At 41.7% G+C, this 18905-nt stretch overlaps 1 protein-coding gene across 1 annotated transcript in view; it reads right to left on the bottom strand.

Annotated features, from left to right (window-relative positions):
- LOC140466786 (dynein axonemal heavy chain 3-like) overlaps positions 1 to 15563 on the bottom strand; it is a 601941-nt gene extending 586378 nt beyond the window's left edge. The window contains exon 1 of the mRNA XM_072562421.1: positions 15508 to 15563. Coding sequence (XP_072418522.1) covers positions 15508 to 15531 — 24 coding nt within the window. The 5' untranslated portion in view covers positions 15532 to 15563. The remainder of the gene's footprint in view (positions 1 to 15507) is intronic.
- Between the last annotated feature and the right edge of the window lie 3342 nt (positions 15564 to 18905).

Genomic DNA, 18905 nt, shown 5'->3' with positions numbered 1-18905 from the left:
ACTGAAGCAAAGTATTCATTAAGGACCTCCCCTACCTACTCTGACTCCAGGCAAAGTTCACTCCCACTATCTCTGATTGGCCCTACCCGCTTTGTGGTCATTCTCTTGTTCCTCACATAAGTGTAGAGTGCCTTGGGGTTTTTCCTAATCCTAACTGCCAAGGCTTTTCATGCCCCCTCTAGCTCTTCTAAGTACATTTTTCAGTTCCTGCCTGGCTACTCTGTGACTCTCTTGAGCCCTGTCTGATCCTTGCTTCCTCAACCCTAAGAAAGCTTCCTCTTCGTTTTGACTAGATGTTCCACAGCTCTTGTCATCCAAAGTTCCTTCACCCTACCATCCCTTCCTTGCCTCAGGGAGATAAACTTATGCAGCACTTGCAGCAAATACTCCTTAAACAATCTCCACATTTCTGTTGTGCATTTCCCTGAGAGTATTTGTTCCCAGTGTATGGTCCCTAGTTCCTGCACAATAACATTGTAACTCCCCCTCCCCCAATTACATACTTACCCATACTGTCTGCTCCTATCCTTCTCCATGAGGATAGTAAAGGTCAGGGAATTATGATCACTATCACCGAAATGCTCTCCCACCAAGAGTTCTGATGTCTGACCTGATTCATTGCCAAGCACCAAATCCAATATGGCTTCCCCTCCAGTTGGCCTATCTGCATATTGCATCAGGAATCCTTCCTGGACACACCTGACAAAATTTGTTCCATCAAAAGTATTTGCACTAAGGAGGTTCCAAGCAATATTAGGGAAGTTGAAGTCACCCATGACAACAACACTGTTACTTCTACACCTTTCCAAAACCTGCCTCTCAATCTGCTCCTCCAGTCTCTGTTGCTATTTGGGGGATTGTAGAAAACAGACCACCCACAACACCAAACTATCATCTCCCAGAACATCCACAACACCAAACTATCATCTCCCAGAACATCCACAAGACCAAACTATCATCTCTCAGACCACCCACAACACCAAACTATCATCTCCCAGACCACCCACAACACCAAACTATCATCTCCCAGACCACCCACAACACCAAACTATCATCTCCCAGACCACCCACAACACCAAACTATCATCTCTCAGACCATCCACAATCTCATCACCTCAGGATATCACCCATGGACAGCCTCCAACATCATCATCCAGGAACCCTGCACCGCCCAGTTCTACCTCATACACATGCACAAACCTGACTGCCCTGGTCGACCCATCGTCTCAGCCGGGTCCTGTTGCAACGAACATATCTATGCATACCTTGACACTGTCCTGTCCCCTTGGTCCAGGATCTTATTGCATACATTTGAGACACCACCCACACATTCCATCTCCTCCATGCTTCCCACACCCAATGCCTCATCTTCACCATGAACATCCAGTCCCAACACACAGCCAACTACCATGACAAAGGCCTCCAAGCTCTTCATTTCTTCCTGTCCTGCTGACCCAACTAGTATCCTTCCACTGACATACTCATTCAATTGGCTGAACTGGTCCTTATCCTCAACAATTTCTTCTTTGAATTCTCCTACTTCCTCCAGACCAAATGGGTGGCCATGGCCAATCACACTCGGCTGTACCTGCTTCTTTGTCAGAAACGTGGAACAATCCATCCTCCACAGCTACACCACACCATTCCCCACCTTTTCCTCCACTACATGACTATTGTGCTCCCATGATGAGGTTGAACAGTTCATCAACTTCATGAACACCTTCCACCCTGACCCCAAGTTCACCTGAACCATCTCGGACACCTCCCTCCCCTCCCTGGACCTCTCCATCTCCATTTCCAGTGACCGACTCAACATGGACATCTATCTCAAACCCATCAACTCCCACAACTACCCAGACTACACTTATTCCTGTCCTATTTCCTGTAAAAACATTATCCCTTACTCCTAATTCCTCCACCTCTGCCGCATCTGCTACCAGAAGGATCAATTCCACCATAGAACATCTTTGATGGCCTCCTTCTTCAAGGACCACAATTTCCCCTCCCAGGTAGTCAATGGTGCACTCCAGAGCATCTCCTCCACATCCCACATCTCCACACTTGAACCCCACCCCTCCAATCGTAATAAGGATTGAACCCCATTGTCCTCACCTTCCCCACCATCAACCGCCGGGTACAATGCATCATCCTCCACCATTTCCACCACCTACACACAGACCCTACCACCAGAGATATATTTCCCTCCCCGTCACTATCTGCGTTCCGCAGAGACCTTTCCCTCTGCGACTCCCTTGTTAGGTCCATACCCCCCACCAACCAATCCTCCCCTTCCAGCACCTTCCCTTGCCACCACCAGAGGTGTAAAGCCTGTGCCCACACCTCCTCAGTCACCTCCATCCAAGGCCCCAAAGGATCCCTCCATATGCAGCAGAGAGTTTCCTGCACATCCACACACGTCATCGATTGTGTCTGTTACTCCCGATGTGGTCTCCTCTACATTAAGAAAACAGGATGCCAAGTTGTAGAATGGTTCAGAGAACATCTCTGGGACACACGCACTAAATAACCCCACCAAACTGTGGCCGAACACTTCAACTCCCCCTCCCACTCTGCCAAGGACATGCATGTCCTGGACCTCCTCCACAGCCAATTCCAAGCCACCTGATGCCTGGAGGAAGAACATCTCATCTTCCGCCTTGGGACCCTCCAACCACATGGCATCAATGTTGATTGCACCAGTTTCCTCATCCCCTCCCCTCCCCCCACCTTATCCCAGATCCAACCCTTCAACTCGGCTCCGCCCTCTTGAACTGTCCTACCTATCCATCTTCCTTCCCACCTATCCGCTCCACCCTCCAATCTGATCTATCACCATCTCCCCCCACTTCCATCTACCTATTGCACTCCCAGATACCATTCCCAGAGCCCCACCCCCTCCCATTTATCTCTCAGCCCCCTTGTCCCCACCGCCCACCCCCACATTCCTGATGAAGAGTTTATGCTCGATTCTCCTGCTCCTCGGACACTGCCTGACTGGCTGTGCTTTTCCAGCACCACACATTTTGACTCTGATTTCCAGCATCCGCAGTCCTCACTTTCTCCCAGGATATTGGTGCCCCTCCAATTCAGGTGCAACCCGTCCTCCTTGTAGAGGTCCCACCTTCCCTAGAAGGTATCCCAATGATCCACATATCTAAAACATTTCCTCTTTTACCAGGTCTGCAGCCACGTGTTCAGCTACACTTGCTCCCTGTTCCTAGCCTCACTAGCCTGTGACTCTGGTAGCAATCCTGAGATTACTACTCTGCTTGACCTGCCTTTTAGCTTCCACCCTAACTCCCTATATTCACTTTTCCGATCATTGATACTGATATGTGCCACAACTTCTGACTGCTCCCTCTCCCCCTTAGGAATCCTGTAGAGTCGGTCCGAGATATCCCTGACCCTGGCAACCGGGAGGCAACACACCATCCAGGAGTCTCGTTCATGATCACAGAATCTCCTGTCTGTTCCTCTAACAGTTGAATCTTCTATCACTATCACTCTCCAACTCTCCCCCTTTCCCTTCTGAGCCACAGAGCCAGGCTCAGTGCCAGAAACCTGGCTGCCATGGCTATCCACTGATAGGTCGTTCCCCCTGAACAATATCAGAAGCAACATACTTATTATTTTCACCTCTTGTTTTCCCCAAAAATGGTTCACAACCTCAAACCTTCACAGTGAGAGGTGAAAAGGACTCACAACCAGAACCCTATGTCTCCACAGTGTCCAATCGGTCCATAGATTCATAAAGGTAATGTTGGGGTCAGTGTGTTATGAAGAAGAGCTAAAGTAATGCTCTAAAATACCTGAAGTTAAAGGGGTCAGCATTAGAGTTCAATGTTGGAATGTAGGGGCGGCGGTTAGGGTAAATTAAAGAGGTATGTGCATAATAGAACATAGAACATAGAAGAATACAGCGCAGTACAGGCCCTTTGGCCCTCGATGTTGCGCCGATCCAAGCCTACCTAACCTACACTAGCCCACTATCCTCCATATGCCTATCCAATGCCCATAAAAAGGGAGAGTCCACCACTGCTACTGGCAGGGCATTCCATGAACTCACGACTCGCTGAGCTGCTGAAAACACTATCCCAATGCAGCTATGACCACTTCTCCCTTAGAGTCTCTTATGTTCCAATGAGGTGTCATTGTAAAACTTTCCAACAGGCAGATTCCAAACTGTAGCAGGTTCTTGCTGATAATTGTCAGGGATTAGGTAAGATTCCAATCCCAGTGTGCCTTGTAAAGAACCATTTCATTCAGAACCACAGTTAAAAATAAGGTCACTGATGTAACTACTCCGGTTCTAAAACTGTGATCTTGCATTTAATAAATCCTTGCGGGAAGCAGGAAAACTGAAGTTACTGAGCAGATAAACAGTGGCAAATAGTTAAGAAAATAATTCATAATTGTCAATGAATATGCATTCCCTTACGAAATACAATCTCAATTAATCTGATTATCACTTATTAGAGCGATTTCAGATAATATAAGGTTTAAACAAGATATTAACTATTGTTTTAAAATGTAATCAAAACATAATAGTTAACTGTCAATCATCGTTAGCTGGTGCATTCTTCATAGAAACACCTCTATCAGAATTTCCTCTCATGCTGTATAAAAGTTGGTTTTAAATTTATGTTTCTTTGCAAATTGTCTTGATGAGTGCAATACAAATAGATTCAACAAACTGTCTTTTTTTCAGCAATGCTGAAGATTTATAAGAGACAAGACTGACAATTGGAAGAATTTTAGAAAATAGAAACAAGAGAGAGAGAACAGCATCTGACAATAAACTAGGAAGAAATATTAAAACAGATTGCAAGAGCATAAAATGGGATCATTTAGTGAAAGCAAGCATTGTTACCTCAGAGACGGAGACAGGATAAATTAGAATGCAGTTCCGAATACATTAACTCTGCTTCTCTTTCTCCACAGATGCTGCCAGACCTGCTGAGTTTCTCCAGCACTTCCTGTTGTTATTTCAGATCTCCAGCATTGATGGTATTTTGCTTTTGCCAAATTAGAATGAGATGAATAGTAATGGTAGAGATATTAAATAAATATGTTGTACCTGTCTTCACAGTAGAAGATGTAATAAAATACACACACTGGGGACAGGGAACACAAGGTCTAATGTGATTAAGGAGATTGTACCAGAAGAAAAAGAAATACAAGATAAACTAATGTGACTAAAAGCTGACAAGTTTTCTGCATCTGATGGCCAAAATCCTAGCTTTTAACAAGAGGTGGATGCAGAGACAAGGGGTATACTGGCTCAGATCATCCAGAATTTGCTAGTCCTTGCTAGTGGATCAGAAGCTATCAAAAATCACAAAATCACTCATCGAAAGTCGTACAAAACAGAGAACTAAAGGCCATTTCTCCTGTAATTAATCATTTATTAAAATTTATTATTAGTGATGTAACAAGGTTCTCAGAAAACTCAACTATCCTTTGGGATAATCTAGACAAACATTTTGGAGGGGAAATTATGTTTGGAACAAAAATATGCTGCTGTGTTTGAGGCACAAATGACGGGATGTTATATCTTTACATATTGCTACATAAGGTCGTTACTTGAAGGTGCCACATAAAAGGTTATCGTAAATGAGGACTCATTTGACTGGGAATAAAATTGAGCAGGGATTGAGGATTGGTTAATGGACAGAAAACAGACAGAAGGAGTAAATAAGATATTTTTTTCAAATGAGAGGACAATTGATATTGTAGAGAAAGAGTTTACCTTCTCTGCAGTTTCGATAAATGAGAGGAATTTTAAGGGGGACAAATCATAAACTGTGACGTGTGTCTCCTAACCTACTGTCCATTTTCTGCCTGAACCTTGGGTAGCTGGGAATAAGGATCGATCAGACAACCCATTTGACCAGGAATTCTTTAGACAGGAAGTCCTCCCCAGATTGGAATTGAAGTCCCTTCATTTGACAATTAATGCCTCATCAGATATTTAAGAGGTATTCTGGCCTGTGATCCTCTGCCAGCTCTCTCCAGGAGAAGCAGACTGGAAAGCACTGCCATCAGAGAATCTGGTCAACATGTAGGAGCTTGGCCATGTCAATGCTGAGACGTTGTTTCGCTTGGTTGGGAAACCTTAGACATGGGGACATGCTCTTATGATGGAAGTTTGGACTAAGATGGAGCATTTTCTTCATTTGGAAGCATTTGTTTTGATTTCGAATTCTGTCCCAGAAAGCCATTGCAGTCATTGACTGCATTCTCTATTGAGATCGATGGATTTTGGCTATCGAAGTGATTGATAGATATTGGAATTGGGTAGAAAAGTCTAATAAATATAGAAAATCAGCCCTAGTCTTAACGAATTGTAAGGCAGGCTCAAGAGGCATTAAGACCTACTCCTGTTCATCGTTTTAATATTCTTGTGGTACAAGGATACAGCTAAGACCAAGTACTGAACTCTAAAAGAGTTTTAGATTTGTCTTAAATTCTGGCAAGGATCAAGATTAACTCCACAAACATGCAGCGAGGAAGTTATATTAAACCATCAGGTTATACCAAACTTTGTGAGCTCTGTACAGTTCAGTTCACCACATTTTTGAAAAGAGATAGTCATTGGAGAATGCACACATAGGACTTCTTAAGATATAATTAGAGCTAAGAGGGTACAACTATCAGGAATGATTGAATAGACTGGGGAGTTTTCTCTGAACAAAGAAGATTGATGGATGACAGAAACAGTTCTTTAAGTTTGGAACAGTTCACAATGGTACATGCAGAGAAGGTGCCTGCACTTCTGGGAGATTCCAAAACGAGACACCATGAATATAAGATAGTCATTAATGAATTTAGGAGAAACTCCTTTACTCAGTAAATTGACAGAATGGGGAATGTTTGCCCACGGTGAGTTGAGGTGGACAGTATTGATATTTTACAGGAGCCAGTCAATAAGAGCGTGAGGGTGAAAGGAACAAAAGGGCACGTTGATCGGGTTAGAGAAAGGGAGATAGGAGGGAGTTTCAAATAGTGCCGCCTGGAGGGTGAGAGAACCAGATGTATGAGACTGAGATGTATATATTGAATGGGCAGCATACAGGGAACACTAACAGCAGGTGAGTCAGTCCTGTCAGACAGCCTCCTGTATGGTTAGGTGAACAGTCTCCTCCCCCTGTGAAAACCTCCAGTTTCAATAACACTGTATCTAGTAGTGCCACAGATCTATAAATCCTGTGCCCCTGTATTTTCGCTTTATGATCTACATTTCCACTCATTTCCACCCAGCTTTGAATCAACTGTAAATATAAAATACATTACTTTTGGTGCTGTCATTTATACATTGTATTTCACTATGGCCCCAGCACTGATCTCCTTGTGACAGTCTGCCAACTCAATTGATTGTTACTTTCTCTTTTCTGTTCTTTAACGTCTAGTCTATTCATAATTACATTTTACCCTCAACTACATGATCCCTCGTTTTGGGTAAGACCATTTTGTATGCCACCATTTCAAAATCTTTGTTGAATTCATTTTGAGAATCCAAAAATGGTATACCTAATGGTCCTCACCAACCCAAAGAAACCCAAACATATAAATAGAAAGCAGAAATCACCGGCAGTGCTTCGCCCAGAGGCCTACTGAAGCTGTTACTTAGTAGGATGACGAAACGCCTGGAAATGAACCTTCCAGCTCAGCGAGCAAACCTACATCCAAAACCTCAACCTGAGCTACAACTCTTCTCAAAACTCACTAATCGCCCTCCCTTATGTACTTGTTAGTTGAGTACTTGAGTACACATATCAAAAATAATTTTCTTTCTTAAAGCCATAATCACAATGAGATTTTCCATTATACTTACTGTTTCTTATTAATGGTTTCCAGCATCTTCCCAACAATTGATATCAGGCTGACTGGCTGACAGTTTTCTGTTTTCTCTCATCCACTGTTCTTAAATATTGCATTATATTTGTGAACTTCCAATTCATCAGTACATTTCCAGGTTAAAAGGATATTTGAAAGATCAGAGCCAGCGAAGATCACTGGCTCTGAGCCATCTCTGTAGTGACCTCCTTGAAGACCATAAGATATAGGAGCAGAATTAGGCAATTCAGCCTTTCAAGTCTGCTATACCTATCAATCATGGCAGATATGTGTCTCAACCCCATTCTCCTGCCAGCTCCCAATAATCATTGATCCACTTACTGATCGAGAAGATCAACGGAACTGTCAGCTTTTAATTTACGAATACCAATTACTAAATTTCTTCAATCTTATCAGAACTTTGGTTCCTCACTATTTCTTGTATTTTATATACTTTTTTTTGAGCTGAAAGACACAAAATAATTATTCAACATTTCTGCTCCTTCTTATTCCACATTATGTATTGCACTATCTCAGCCTCTAATAGGTTATCAGTTATCTCTTCTTTTTCACATAATTGTGGGAGCTCCTGCAGTCTGTTTTCATGTTTTGTACTCTCTAATACCCTGTTTTCTCCCTCTTAATCAATTCCTTTGGTCATCCCTTACCGGTTTCTAAAACTCTCATGATCTTTGACCTTTATTTTTTCTTAAATTCTTGTTCTTAATCACAGGTAAGTACTTTCATGGTGAATTTCAGTTTCTTCTGGAAACTATATTGATTGAGAAAATGAACTATGTTAAATATTTACCATTACTTATCTACTGTCATACCTTTTAATCCAATCTCCAAAATGATATTAGCTAACTCACATCTTATATTAAAGCAATTGTCCACACTAAAACTTAATGCTTGGTTTCAGATTATGTACATCACTTGGCAAACTCAATGTTGTGTTATGATCACTATTTCCCAGAGAATACCTTACTGGGAGATTTTTAAGTACATCTTTTTGACCATCATCCTCATGATCAGTTTGTTCATCTACTCCACACACTTTGCCCTCAACCATAGAGGCAGTAAGAACCTGTTAGCTAATTCTAAGGGCAAAAGGGTTAGTTGCAAATGGCACAGATTTAAAGTAATTGACAAAACGACTAGAAATGAGAGGAGACTTTTTTCTTTTTATTATGAGTTATGACAATGGAACACACTGCCTGAAAGGGTGATGAAAGCAAATACAGTACCATATTTCAAGAGGGGCTTTGATAAATATTTGAAGTGGGAACGTTTTTAGTGATTATGGAGAAAGTATAGGAGAATGGAACTAATTGGTAACTCTTTTAAGCAGTTGACATGGGCATGATAGGCTGAATGGCCTCTCTCTGGTCTGTATAATTCAATGATTAAACCAATTTGATAAGAGTCTCCCATATACCAGGCTGCTATTCTGGGCATGTATCCATTGACGTATGATTCAGTTTACATCAATATTATCATAATAATGTGCCCATTAGCAACAAAACTATTCAATCCAAGTTGCGTTGAGACTAAACCCATTTGAATTCCATTTTCCCTGTTATCTTGAAAGCAATTTATGTAACATAATCACTTGCTGGTAAATGTACAGGGCTCATGGAGCTAAATAACTCGAACTATGAATCACCAGCCATTCATTATCAATTTTGTATAAATAAGGTGCACAGATCTGACCTTTACAAACTGAAGCCTCCTGTTTTCAGTACTTTGCAATAATAGAGATGTGAGTTATACAGGCAGATTAAATTGAGCATTAATCATCTTTCAATGACTGGGACTTTACTCCAGTGAATAATTTGATACCAACAGGAAATTTAAAATCCTGAAAAACAGATTAGTTGTTAAACTGGTTCAGTGTGTCAACAAATCAAATTCAAACACTAAAAACAAACATATATGAATGAATATTCATAGTATTGTGAATGTACTTCTAAAATGACAAATAGCTAACTACATGGCCACAGAGTATTCACTCTGCTAATATTTGCATATTCAGTTTTACCAATAATATAAACTCACACGTTTTCTATTCATTTAATTTTTAACATGCCAACTATTCTTCAATGATTTAATTCAATTTAATCAATAGCAGCATCTGATAAATTATGACAGTCCATTTATTATTATGAAATTACAACCAGTCAGTGATGAATGGGTTCTCCACACTGCCAGGGCAATTCAAACATATCCAAAATATAAACTGGGAGCCAGAGAAAGCCATTCAGTTCCTCATGTCTGTTCTACCTTTCTTGTCTCTCTTCCTGTTTCTTGTCTCTCTTTATCCTGACCTGGTTTCATAGCCCTTAATACCAATAGCTAATAAAAATCCCAGTTAGAAATGTTCTAGCACAAGTGAGCTGGTGCATGTATTATCAAAACAATAAAAGAATTGGAAACAGGACAATAGTACAAAAAATATCCGCTTTCAAAATACAAAGTACAAGTTGCTTATTGTTCACTTGCGGGATGTGGGCTTTGCTGGCTAGGCCGGCATTCATTGCCCGTCCTTAGTTGTCTTTGAGAAGGTGATGGTGAGCTTCCTTCTTGAACTGCTGCAAATCTGTGTGCTGTACAATGCCATTTGGGAGAGAATTCCAGGACTTTTTTCTCAATGGCAGTGAATGAATGATGATATATTTCCAAGTCAGGATGCTGAGTGACTTGAATGGGAACTTTCAGGTCCCAGTCCTTCTAGATGGAAGTGGGTGTGGGTTTGGAAGGTGTTGTTTCAGGATCTTTATTGAATTTCTGCAATGCAGATATTCCACACTACTGTTGCTGTGTGTTGGTGCTGGGGGGAGTGGATGCTTGCGGATGTGATGTCAATGAAGCGGGCTGCTTTGTTCTGGATGGTGTCAAGCTTCTTGAATGTTCTTGGAGCTGCACACATCCAGGCAAGTGGGGAATATTCCATCACACTCCTGACCAGTATGTTGTAGAACGTGGACAGGCTTTGAGGAGTCAGGAGGTGAGCTATTCCTAGCTTCTGACCTGCATTTGTTGCCATTGTGTTTATGTGGCGAGTCTAATTGAGTTTCTGGTCAGTGCTAACCCCAAGGATGTTGATGTTGGGGGATTCAGTGTTGGCAACACCATTGAATGTCAAGGGGGCGTAGATGTGTTGTCTTTTAATTAAGATAGTCATTGTCTGATATTTGTGCAGTGTGAATGTTACTTGCCACTTGTCAGCCCACACCTGAATATTATCAAGATCTTGAACATGGACTGCTTCAATATCTGAGGAGTCATGAGTGGTGCTGAACATTGTGCAATTATTGGCAAACATCCCCACTTCTGACCTTCTGATGGAGGGAAGGTCATTGATGAAGCAGCTGAAGATGATTGTGCCTGGGACACAAGCCTGAGTAACTCCTGCAGGGATGTCCTGGACCTGAGATGACTGACCTCCAACAATCAAAACCATCAATCTATGTGCCAAGTATGATTGCAGCAAGTGGGGATACTGCCCCCTGATGCCCATTGATTTCAGTTTTGTTAGGTCTCCTTGATGCCACACCCAGTCAAATACACATTTTGGATTTCACCATGGGACTCTACAATGACCTCATTACAGCCAATGTGATGATGCTGTCACTTTAAAATGGTTATTTTTTTCCTTGTTTTTTTTGTGGAGCGGTCACAAAGGCAGATGTGCCGAGGAGTCTAGTTTAACAATGGAAGGGGAGTGGCCAGTTCTCCTAGTTCAGGTTATTTTGTAGTTTGTTTTAGCTGTAACAGTCACAAGATGCATGAGTCCAGGAGAGTTGCAAACTTCAGTAAAGAATTCCTCTGACTTTCTTCTAAAATCTTATTCTGGAAGTTGTTCCCTCCTGCCTGTAAGCATCTATGTTTGAACTTAGATTTGCCAAGGGGTATGTTTATGGGATGTTACTGTATTGGAACAGTTAATTTTTAGTAGTTACTGTATTGCTCGGTTAAGTTTTCCAGTAACGTTACTCTTAATTTCGCTTTCTTACATTTGTGTTTCAACTGTAGTGTTTAAGTAAGTTCTGCTTTGCTTAAAGCCAAGAGGTTTGACCAGTTGCATCAGACCTGGACTATCCACTTCACATCTGCCTTTAAAATAAGAAAAGGTTTGGGTCTAGGCTACTTTCTTAAAATGACACTGCTAACATAAACGCAGTCCATAAACTCTGTGGATACCCTATCCACTTGGCATTCTACTTCCTACCCACTTGGCACCATACCCCCTCCTCACTTGGCACCCTGATCCCCAACGCACAAACCTTTCACCCTCTGTGTGAAAAGATTGCACCTCAGGTCTCTTTTACATCTTTGTCCTTTCAATTTAAAAATATACTCCTTGTATGAACTCCCCCACCCTAGGGAAAATACCTTTGTTATTCACCTTATTTGCTATGCCACTTATGATTTTATAAACCTCTAATAAAGTCACCCCTCAACCTCCAACATTCAAGTGAAAAGAGTCCCAGTCTATTCAGCCTCTCCTTATAACTCAAACCCTCCAGTGCCAGCAAATCCTTGTAAATCTTTTCTGAACCCTCTCCAATTTAATATTTCTTCTAGAAGGGTGACCAGAACTGTACACTCTACTTCAAAAGTGGCCTCATCAATTTCTTGTTCAATCTCAACATGACATCCCAACTCCAATACTCAATGGCTTGAGCAATGAAGGCAAGCATGCAAAATATTTCCTAACCACTCTCTCTACCTGTGATGCAACAGCAAGGATGCTTGTGCTACTAAGTACAATTGTTGTAGCCGTGATATATTACCATGGAGTCTCAATCAATTTTAATGTAAATTGGATAAAATTATTTCTGTTTTGATAGTGTCAAACAGCCTGACCACACTTGGTCAGTTCGCACAGGTCATGGGTCTGGATTTTCTGAGATGTGACATTCTCACAGAGATTTCCACTCTACTCCTCAATTTACACACAACCATAGAGCTTTGCATTTCTGACAGGGGTTTCTGATCAGGGCTTCTTCAGAAATGTGGAGCTGTACTTCCATCTGACAGATCTCCCATAGCAAAGAACAGTCAGACGAAGGCAAACCAGTCCTCCTTTCTTTCAGAATGGTGAGTAGCTACACTCTGTGATTAAAGGATTAATGTTACACACTGTCAGTTTGACAGCTCCTGTGGAACAGTAAGTGGACTATAAGGTTTGTGCGTTGGGGATCAGGGTGCCAAGGGAGGAGGGGGTATGGTGCCAAGTGGGTAGGAAGTAGAATGCCAAGTGGATAGGGTATCATAAGAAGGGCATCAGGCAGCAACGTGACAGGACAGTAAGTGATAAAATGTAGGTGTAAATGGGAGATATCAGTTCAGGTGCAGGAAGGAGGGGTCTGGGATTTTGTGTCCAATTTTGGATTGGAAGGGAGGTTTGGCCCAGAGTGGAAAAGGGGACCAGGTTTCGAGGCGTGGTGAGGGGAGTGGGGGGTGTCATTTCGGAAGCAGAAGGGGAATCAGGTGTGGTGATGGAGTAAATGTGGGACAAATAGGGAGTGGCGGAAGAGAGTTCAGGTCTGACAGGAAGAACAAATAAGAATGCGGAATACAGGGTTAATGGTAGGGTTCTTGGTCAGGTGGAGGAACAGAGGGATCTTGGGGTCTATGTACATAGATCTTTGAAGGTTGCCACTCAGGTGGATAGAGTTTGTAAGAAGGCCTATGGAGTATTATCGTTCATTAGCAGAGGGATTGAATTCAAGAGTCGTGAAGTGATGTTGCAGCTGTACAGGACTTTGGTTAGGCCACAGTTGGAGTACTGTGTGCAGTTCTGGTCGCCTCACTTTAGGAAAGATGTGGAAGCTTTGGAGAGGGTGCAGAGAAGATTTACCAGGATGTTGCCTGGAATGGAGAGTAGGTCGTACGAGGATAGGTTGAGAGTTCTCGGCCTTTTCTCGTTGGAACGGCGAAGGATGAGGGGTGACTTGATAGAGGTTTATAAGATGATCAGAGGAATAGATAGAGTAGACAGTCAGAAACTTTTTCCCCGGGTACAACAGAGTGTTACAAGGGGACATAAATTTAAGGTGAAGGGTGGAAGGTATAGGGGAGATGTCAGGGGTGGGTTCTTTACCCAGAGAGTGGTGGGGGCATGGAATGCGCTGCCCGTGGGAGTGGTAGAGTCAGAATCATTGGCGACCTTTAAGCGGCATTTGGATAGGTACATGGATGGGTGCTTAATCTAGGATAGAAGTTCGGCACAACATCGTGGGCCGAAGGGCCTGTTCTGTGCTGTATTGTTCTATGTTCTGTGTTCTATGTTCTAATGTGCAGTGCAGGTGTTCAGATCTGGCAGTGCACCAGTGGGGAGTCAGGTGAGTAGCAAAAGAACAGGCTATGTCTGGTGGTGAGGCAGGGGTCATGTCATGGGGTGTGTTGGTTCGTAATATCAGGAGAGGTTTTAAGTCTGGCACTGGTTGGTGTTGGGAATCTGAGGAAGATGTAGTTGGGAGGGATGTGAGGTTGGTTGGTGTCTGTTGATATTTACTCTGGAATTAGTTTAAACATTTAATAGACTAACTGTTCCTATCTATTTTACTTAATTACAGTGGTACCTTCCAGGTTCTGTGGTTTAAATGTAGAGTATCAGAGCCTTCCAGGTAGAGGTAACTTGCTCAGGTTATTCCCTCAGAGTCTGCAACACTGGGGAAATGACGGCCCAGTGGAATTATCACTGGACTGTTAATCCAGCGACCCCGATAATGTTCTGGGGACCCGGGTTTGAACATTCTGGCAAATGGTAGAATTTGAATTCAATAAAAATAAATCTTAAATTAGGAATTTAATGATGACCATGAACCCATTGCGAACTGTTGTGACAACCCATTTGGTTCACTATTGTCTTTGAGGGAAAGAAATTGCCATCTTTAACTGATCTGGCCCACATGTGACTCCAGACCCACAGCAATATGTTGACTCTTGAAAATGGGCAATAATTACTAATCTAGCCAGTGACACCCACATCTCATGAATGAATAAAAGAAATGGGGATTCCACAGGGTTCCTGCGTGCACCTCCCATCTACTCTGAAAAAATGATCAAAAAATCCAGTTAAAACTCCTGTAAGACTCTGACAGCAGGAAAACCTGAAAATATTTACAATCAGATTTGGCGAATCTACATTTCTGCTCAGACAGTCTAAAATTTGTATAAAATAAGAATTATATCACAATGTTTGATGTTCATTTTTCATTAAGTGTTCACACGTATAGTCGTCTAACTCTACTTTGAAGCAATCAAATTTTACAATATTACTCAGCAGAAAATAATTATAAGTTCTCAGTCTTACAATTTGTCCTGATAATTAACTAGCATCTTTGCACATGCTCAAAACGTATGTCAGATGTAACATTATCCAGCATCAATCACAAATGGCATTTTTGGAATAGGACAAAGTGAGACACAAAAAAGCAGTGGCAAGTGGAGAAAATGTTTCTCTAATGATCCACTGTGAGTAAGAGGAATTGAGAAGAGGATAGAATTATTCATCTTATAAGATCTGAAAACAGATGCCAAAACTTCCCAATTGTGGTGTAATTGCAATCTTCTAATTGTAGCTACTTTTGTGAAGCTCAGAAAAACAGAGTGACCACAGCCAGTCTTTATCCAACAAATCCTTCAAGAGTAAAGCCTTACCACATCAAATTCGTCAGCAGCCATTTACTCCTGGATTCCCTTCGCACACTCTTTCCATGGAGAAGAACAACAATGCCCAGCACCCAGGTGCAAACTATCAGGTTCAAATTTGGCTTTTCAACTTAAAACAAAAGGTAACTCAAGCAACCAACGCGAAAGAGTAAACCTGTTTACCGAATTCTCTCTGCCGACTGGGTATTAGTTCATGAGGCAGGATTTAACAAGGTGTGGCTATTCCCAGGAGCATGCATAGTTCTCACTAAGTGACAAGTGAATGGAGTGTGCTGATAGAATCCAAGTTTCCATGAGTAACCATCAGTACAACAATGTACTTCAGTTACTCTTTAAAAAGTATGCTGATAAACTGTACAAAGAATCCTGTGTTTTTCAGCCACGCATTCAAGAAAACATCAGTAAATTATTTATACTTGGTGTATTCATACTCTGCACACTGAATTACAGTGAACATTTTGACAGTTATGTCTTAAAACTGGTTTTGAATTGTTACAAATACACTTTCTGATGTTTTAGGTTTTTATGAAAAACACATCAGGAGGACGTTTCTGCTTTAAAATCTGTGCATTGTCAATAAAGTTAATAAAGATACTTCAAGATGGAGACTACAGCAGGCTACATCTGCCACAGTATTGAGTTGTGTCCTCTCAGTCTCAAATTACAAAAAAGAATGACATTTATAGTTCACTGAGCCCTGTGCTACACAATGGATCCTTCTAAGAGGCAAACAGCTCTCCCTGTCTCTCCCCGCAAAGCAGGAGCCATTCAAGTTGATAACTGCAGCATTTGGAAAGCTGTTAGCCTCATTTGCAAGATACTGTATCTTGCAAATACTCTAGAACTAGCCTTTAAGTTGGCAGGATAACTCAAAAGTCTGCAACAGACAGTTCTTGCAATGACCTGCACATTTTTCTTGGTGTGCTGAATTCCAATATAAGACTTTGAGAACAATCCTTAGGAGTTTTGAGCAAAGCTGATCTTGTCCTGATCTCAACTCTACTTTCCTGCCTGCTCCCCATCACTCTTTATCCCATTTTTCATCAGAAATGCTTCTATTTCTTTCTTGAATCTGGTGATTGATTCTGGCTCCACTGGGGCAGTGAGTTCCACAGATTCACAACCCTCTGAGAGAGGTAGTCTCTTCTCATCTCAGCTTTGAACTGACCTCCTCTCACTCTACATCTATGCTGCCTTGTTCGAGACTGTCTAATAAAAGGCAACATCTGTCCACCGTCCACCTTATCAATCCCTTTTAGCATTTGATATACCTCAATCAGATCCTCCCTCATTTTCGGAACTCCAGAGAGTATGAGCCTAGGTTATTCAACTGCTCCTTGTATGACAGCCCTTTCATCCCTGGTGAACCTCTTCTGAACTGCCTTCAGTGCCATCACATCTGACCTCAAGTAAAGAGACCCAAAACTGGACACAGTGCTCCAGGCATGGTCTCTCCAACACTTTATATAATTGTAACAACACCTCCTTACTTTTATAATCTAGTCCTTTTGCAATAAATGTCAGAATTCCAATTGCCTTCCTTATTATGCACAGCCCCTGCATACCCACTTTCTGCAATTCATGCACAAGGACACCCTCTGCACTGATGCACTTAGAATCTGCTTCCCATTTAAATAAAAATTTGCCCTTTTAATTTTCCAACCAAAATACACACCTTCAATTCTAGACCAGTCTCCCAGCCTATCCATGTCCATCTGCAAACTCTTTATGTCCTCAGGTCAGCCCACCTTGCCCCCTATTTTAGTACCATCTGCAAATCTTTCTCAGTGACACTCTGTCCCTGCTTGCAGATCATCCATATGGCTTGTAAATAGTTGAGGTCTGAGAAATGAACCCTATGGTATCCCATTTAGTTTACAGTTCGCCGTCCAGAGAAGGACCCATTTATCCCTACCTGTTAGACAACCAATCCTGTATCCAAGCCAATACTCTACCCTTAATTCCCTGGAATCTAATCTTCTGGGTCAGTTTTTTTTTGTAGGGCACCTTGTCAAATGCCTTCTAGAAGCCTGGACATACCACATCCACCTAATCCCCACTATCCATTTTGCTGATTACATTCTCAAAGAATTCCAGCAAGTTTGTCAAGTAAAACTTGCCCTTCATAAAACTGTGCTAACACTGGTGAATTGTGTTTTGTTTTTCCAAGTGTTCAGTTGTTTCCTCCTTTATGATTGACTCCAGCAATATCCTTTGGAGCTTACTACAGTTAGTAACAATTCCATTTATGTAATCAGGTACTATAAAACAGCCCTTTGGGAATGAGGAAAACTGCTTGCACTCTGGTTTGATGGGTTCTGAGATAATTGCAGAGTTCAAGCGCAACGTGGGTTGAAGGGTGAACCTTATAGAGGCTTATAAAATCATGAGGGGCATGTATAAGGTTAATAGCAAGGATCTTTTTCCTTAGGCTGGGGGAGTTCAAAACTAGGAGACAACTTCTTAAGGTGAGAGGAAAAAGTTTTAAAAAGTACATGAGGGGCAACCTTTTTACACAGAGAGTGGCTTGTGTGTGGAATGAACTGTCAGAGGAAGTGGTGGACGCGGGTCCAATCATAACATTTAAAAGACATTTGGATAAGTCCATTAATAGGAAAGGTTTGGAGTTATAAGGGCCAAATTCAGGTAAGTTGGAATAGGGGCAGCATGGGCTAATTGGACTGAAGGGACTGTTGTCATGCTCTATGACTACGACTCTATGAGTCCATAACTTCCCCACTACGGAGATCAAACTAACTGATCTGGAGTTTCCCACTTTAAGGGAGGGGTGGGAAAGATATACTGAAGTTAAATGCTTTTCAATTAAAAGAATGTCAGAGAGTTTGAAGGGGCCAAATTTAAAGATCCTTCTCTCCTTCCTAAAATTCTGATGTTAAAGGTAAGTAACCTAAGAAGAAAAGGCCAACTATTCAACTGTAGAAGCCATTACAGCTGTTGGATCTCACTTCAATCTTTCCAATTCAGCAACAAAGAACTCAAACAATTCACCAAATGATGTACCATAAGGACTTGATTGGACTTCCTTCTTAAAGGTATTCATTGGGTCCTATCTGTACTCGTTTTAACTTTGATATCTGCAATTTTTTATTTATAATTTTTTATAATCCTTATGTATCCTTAAGGAACCTTTAGTAATAATTCGCATTAATTAACTTTTAACCTGTTCAAACAAAAACTTCAAACAAAAGTGTTGAATCATTAGAAATTACTTTCCTTCTGTTTCCAGATGGAAGTTACCCATTAAGGAGGGATAAAGCAGAGCCTGATTGAAGTCTTAACAACCTGATAAGCCCTCGGGCTCTAGGTGCTACTTAAAACAGCTGCAGTAGAATTCTTTACAACATTAGTATATCATAACAGCAGCT

This window comes from Chiloscyllium punctatum, chromosome 44, assembly GCF_047496795.1.
Source record: "Chiloscyllium punctatum isolate Juve2018m chromosome 44, sChiPun1.3, whole genome shotgun sequence".
NCBI lineage: Eukaryota > Metazoa > Chordata > Chondrichthyes > Orectolobiformes > Hemiscylliidae > Chiloscyllium > Chiloscyllium punctatum.
This window is presented reverse-complemented; position numbering and strand designations above follow the sequence as displayed.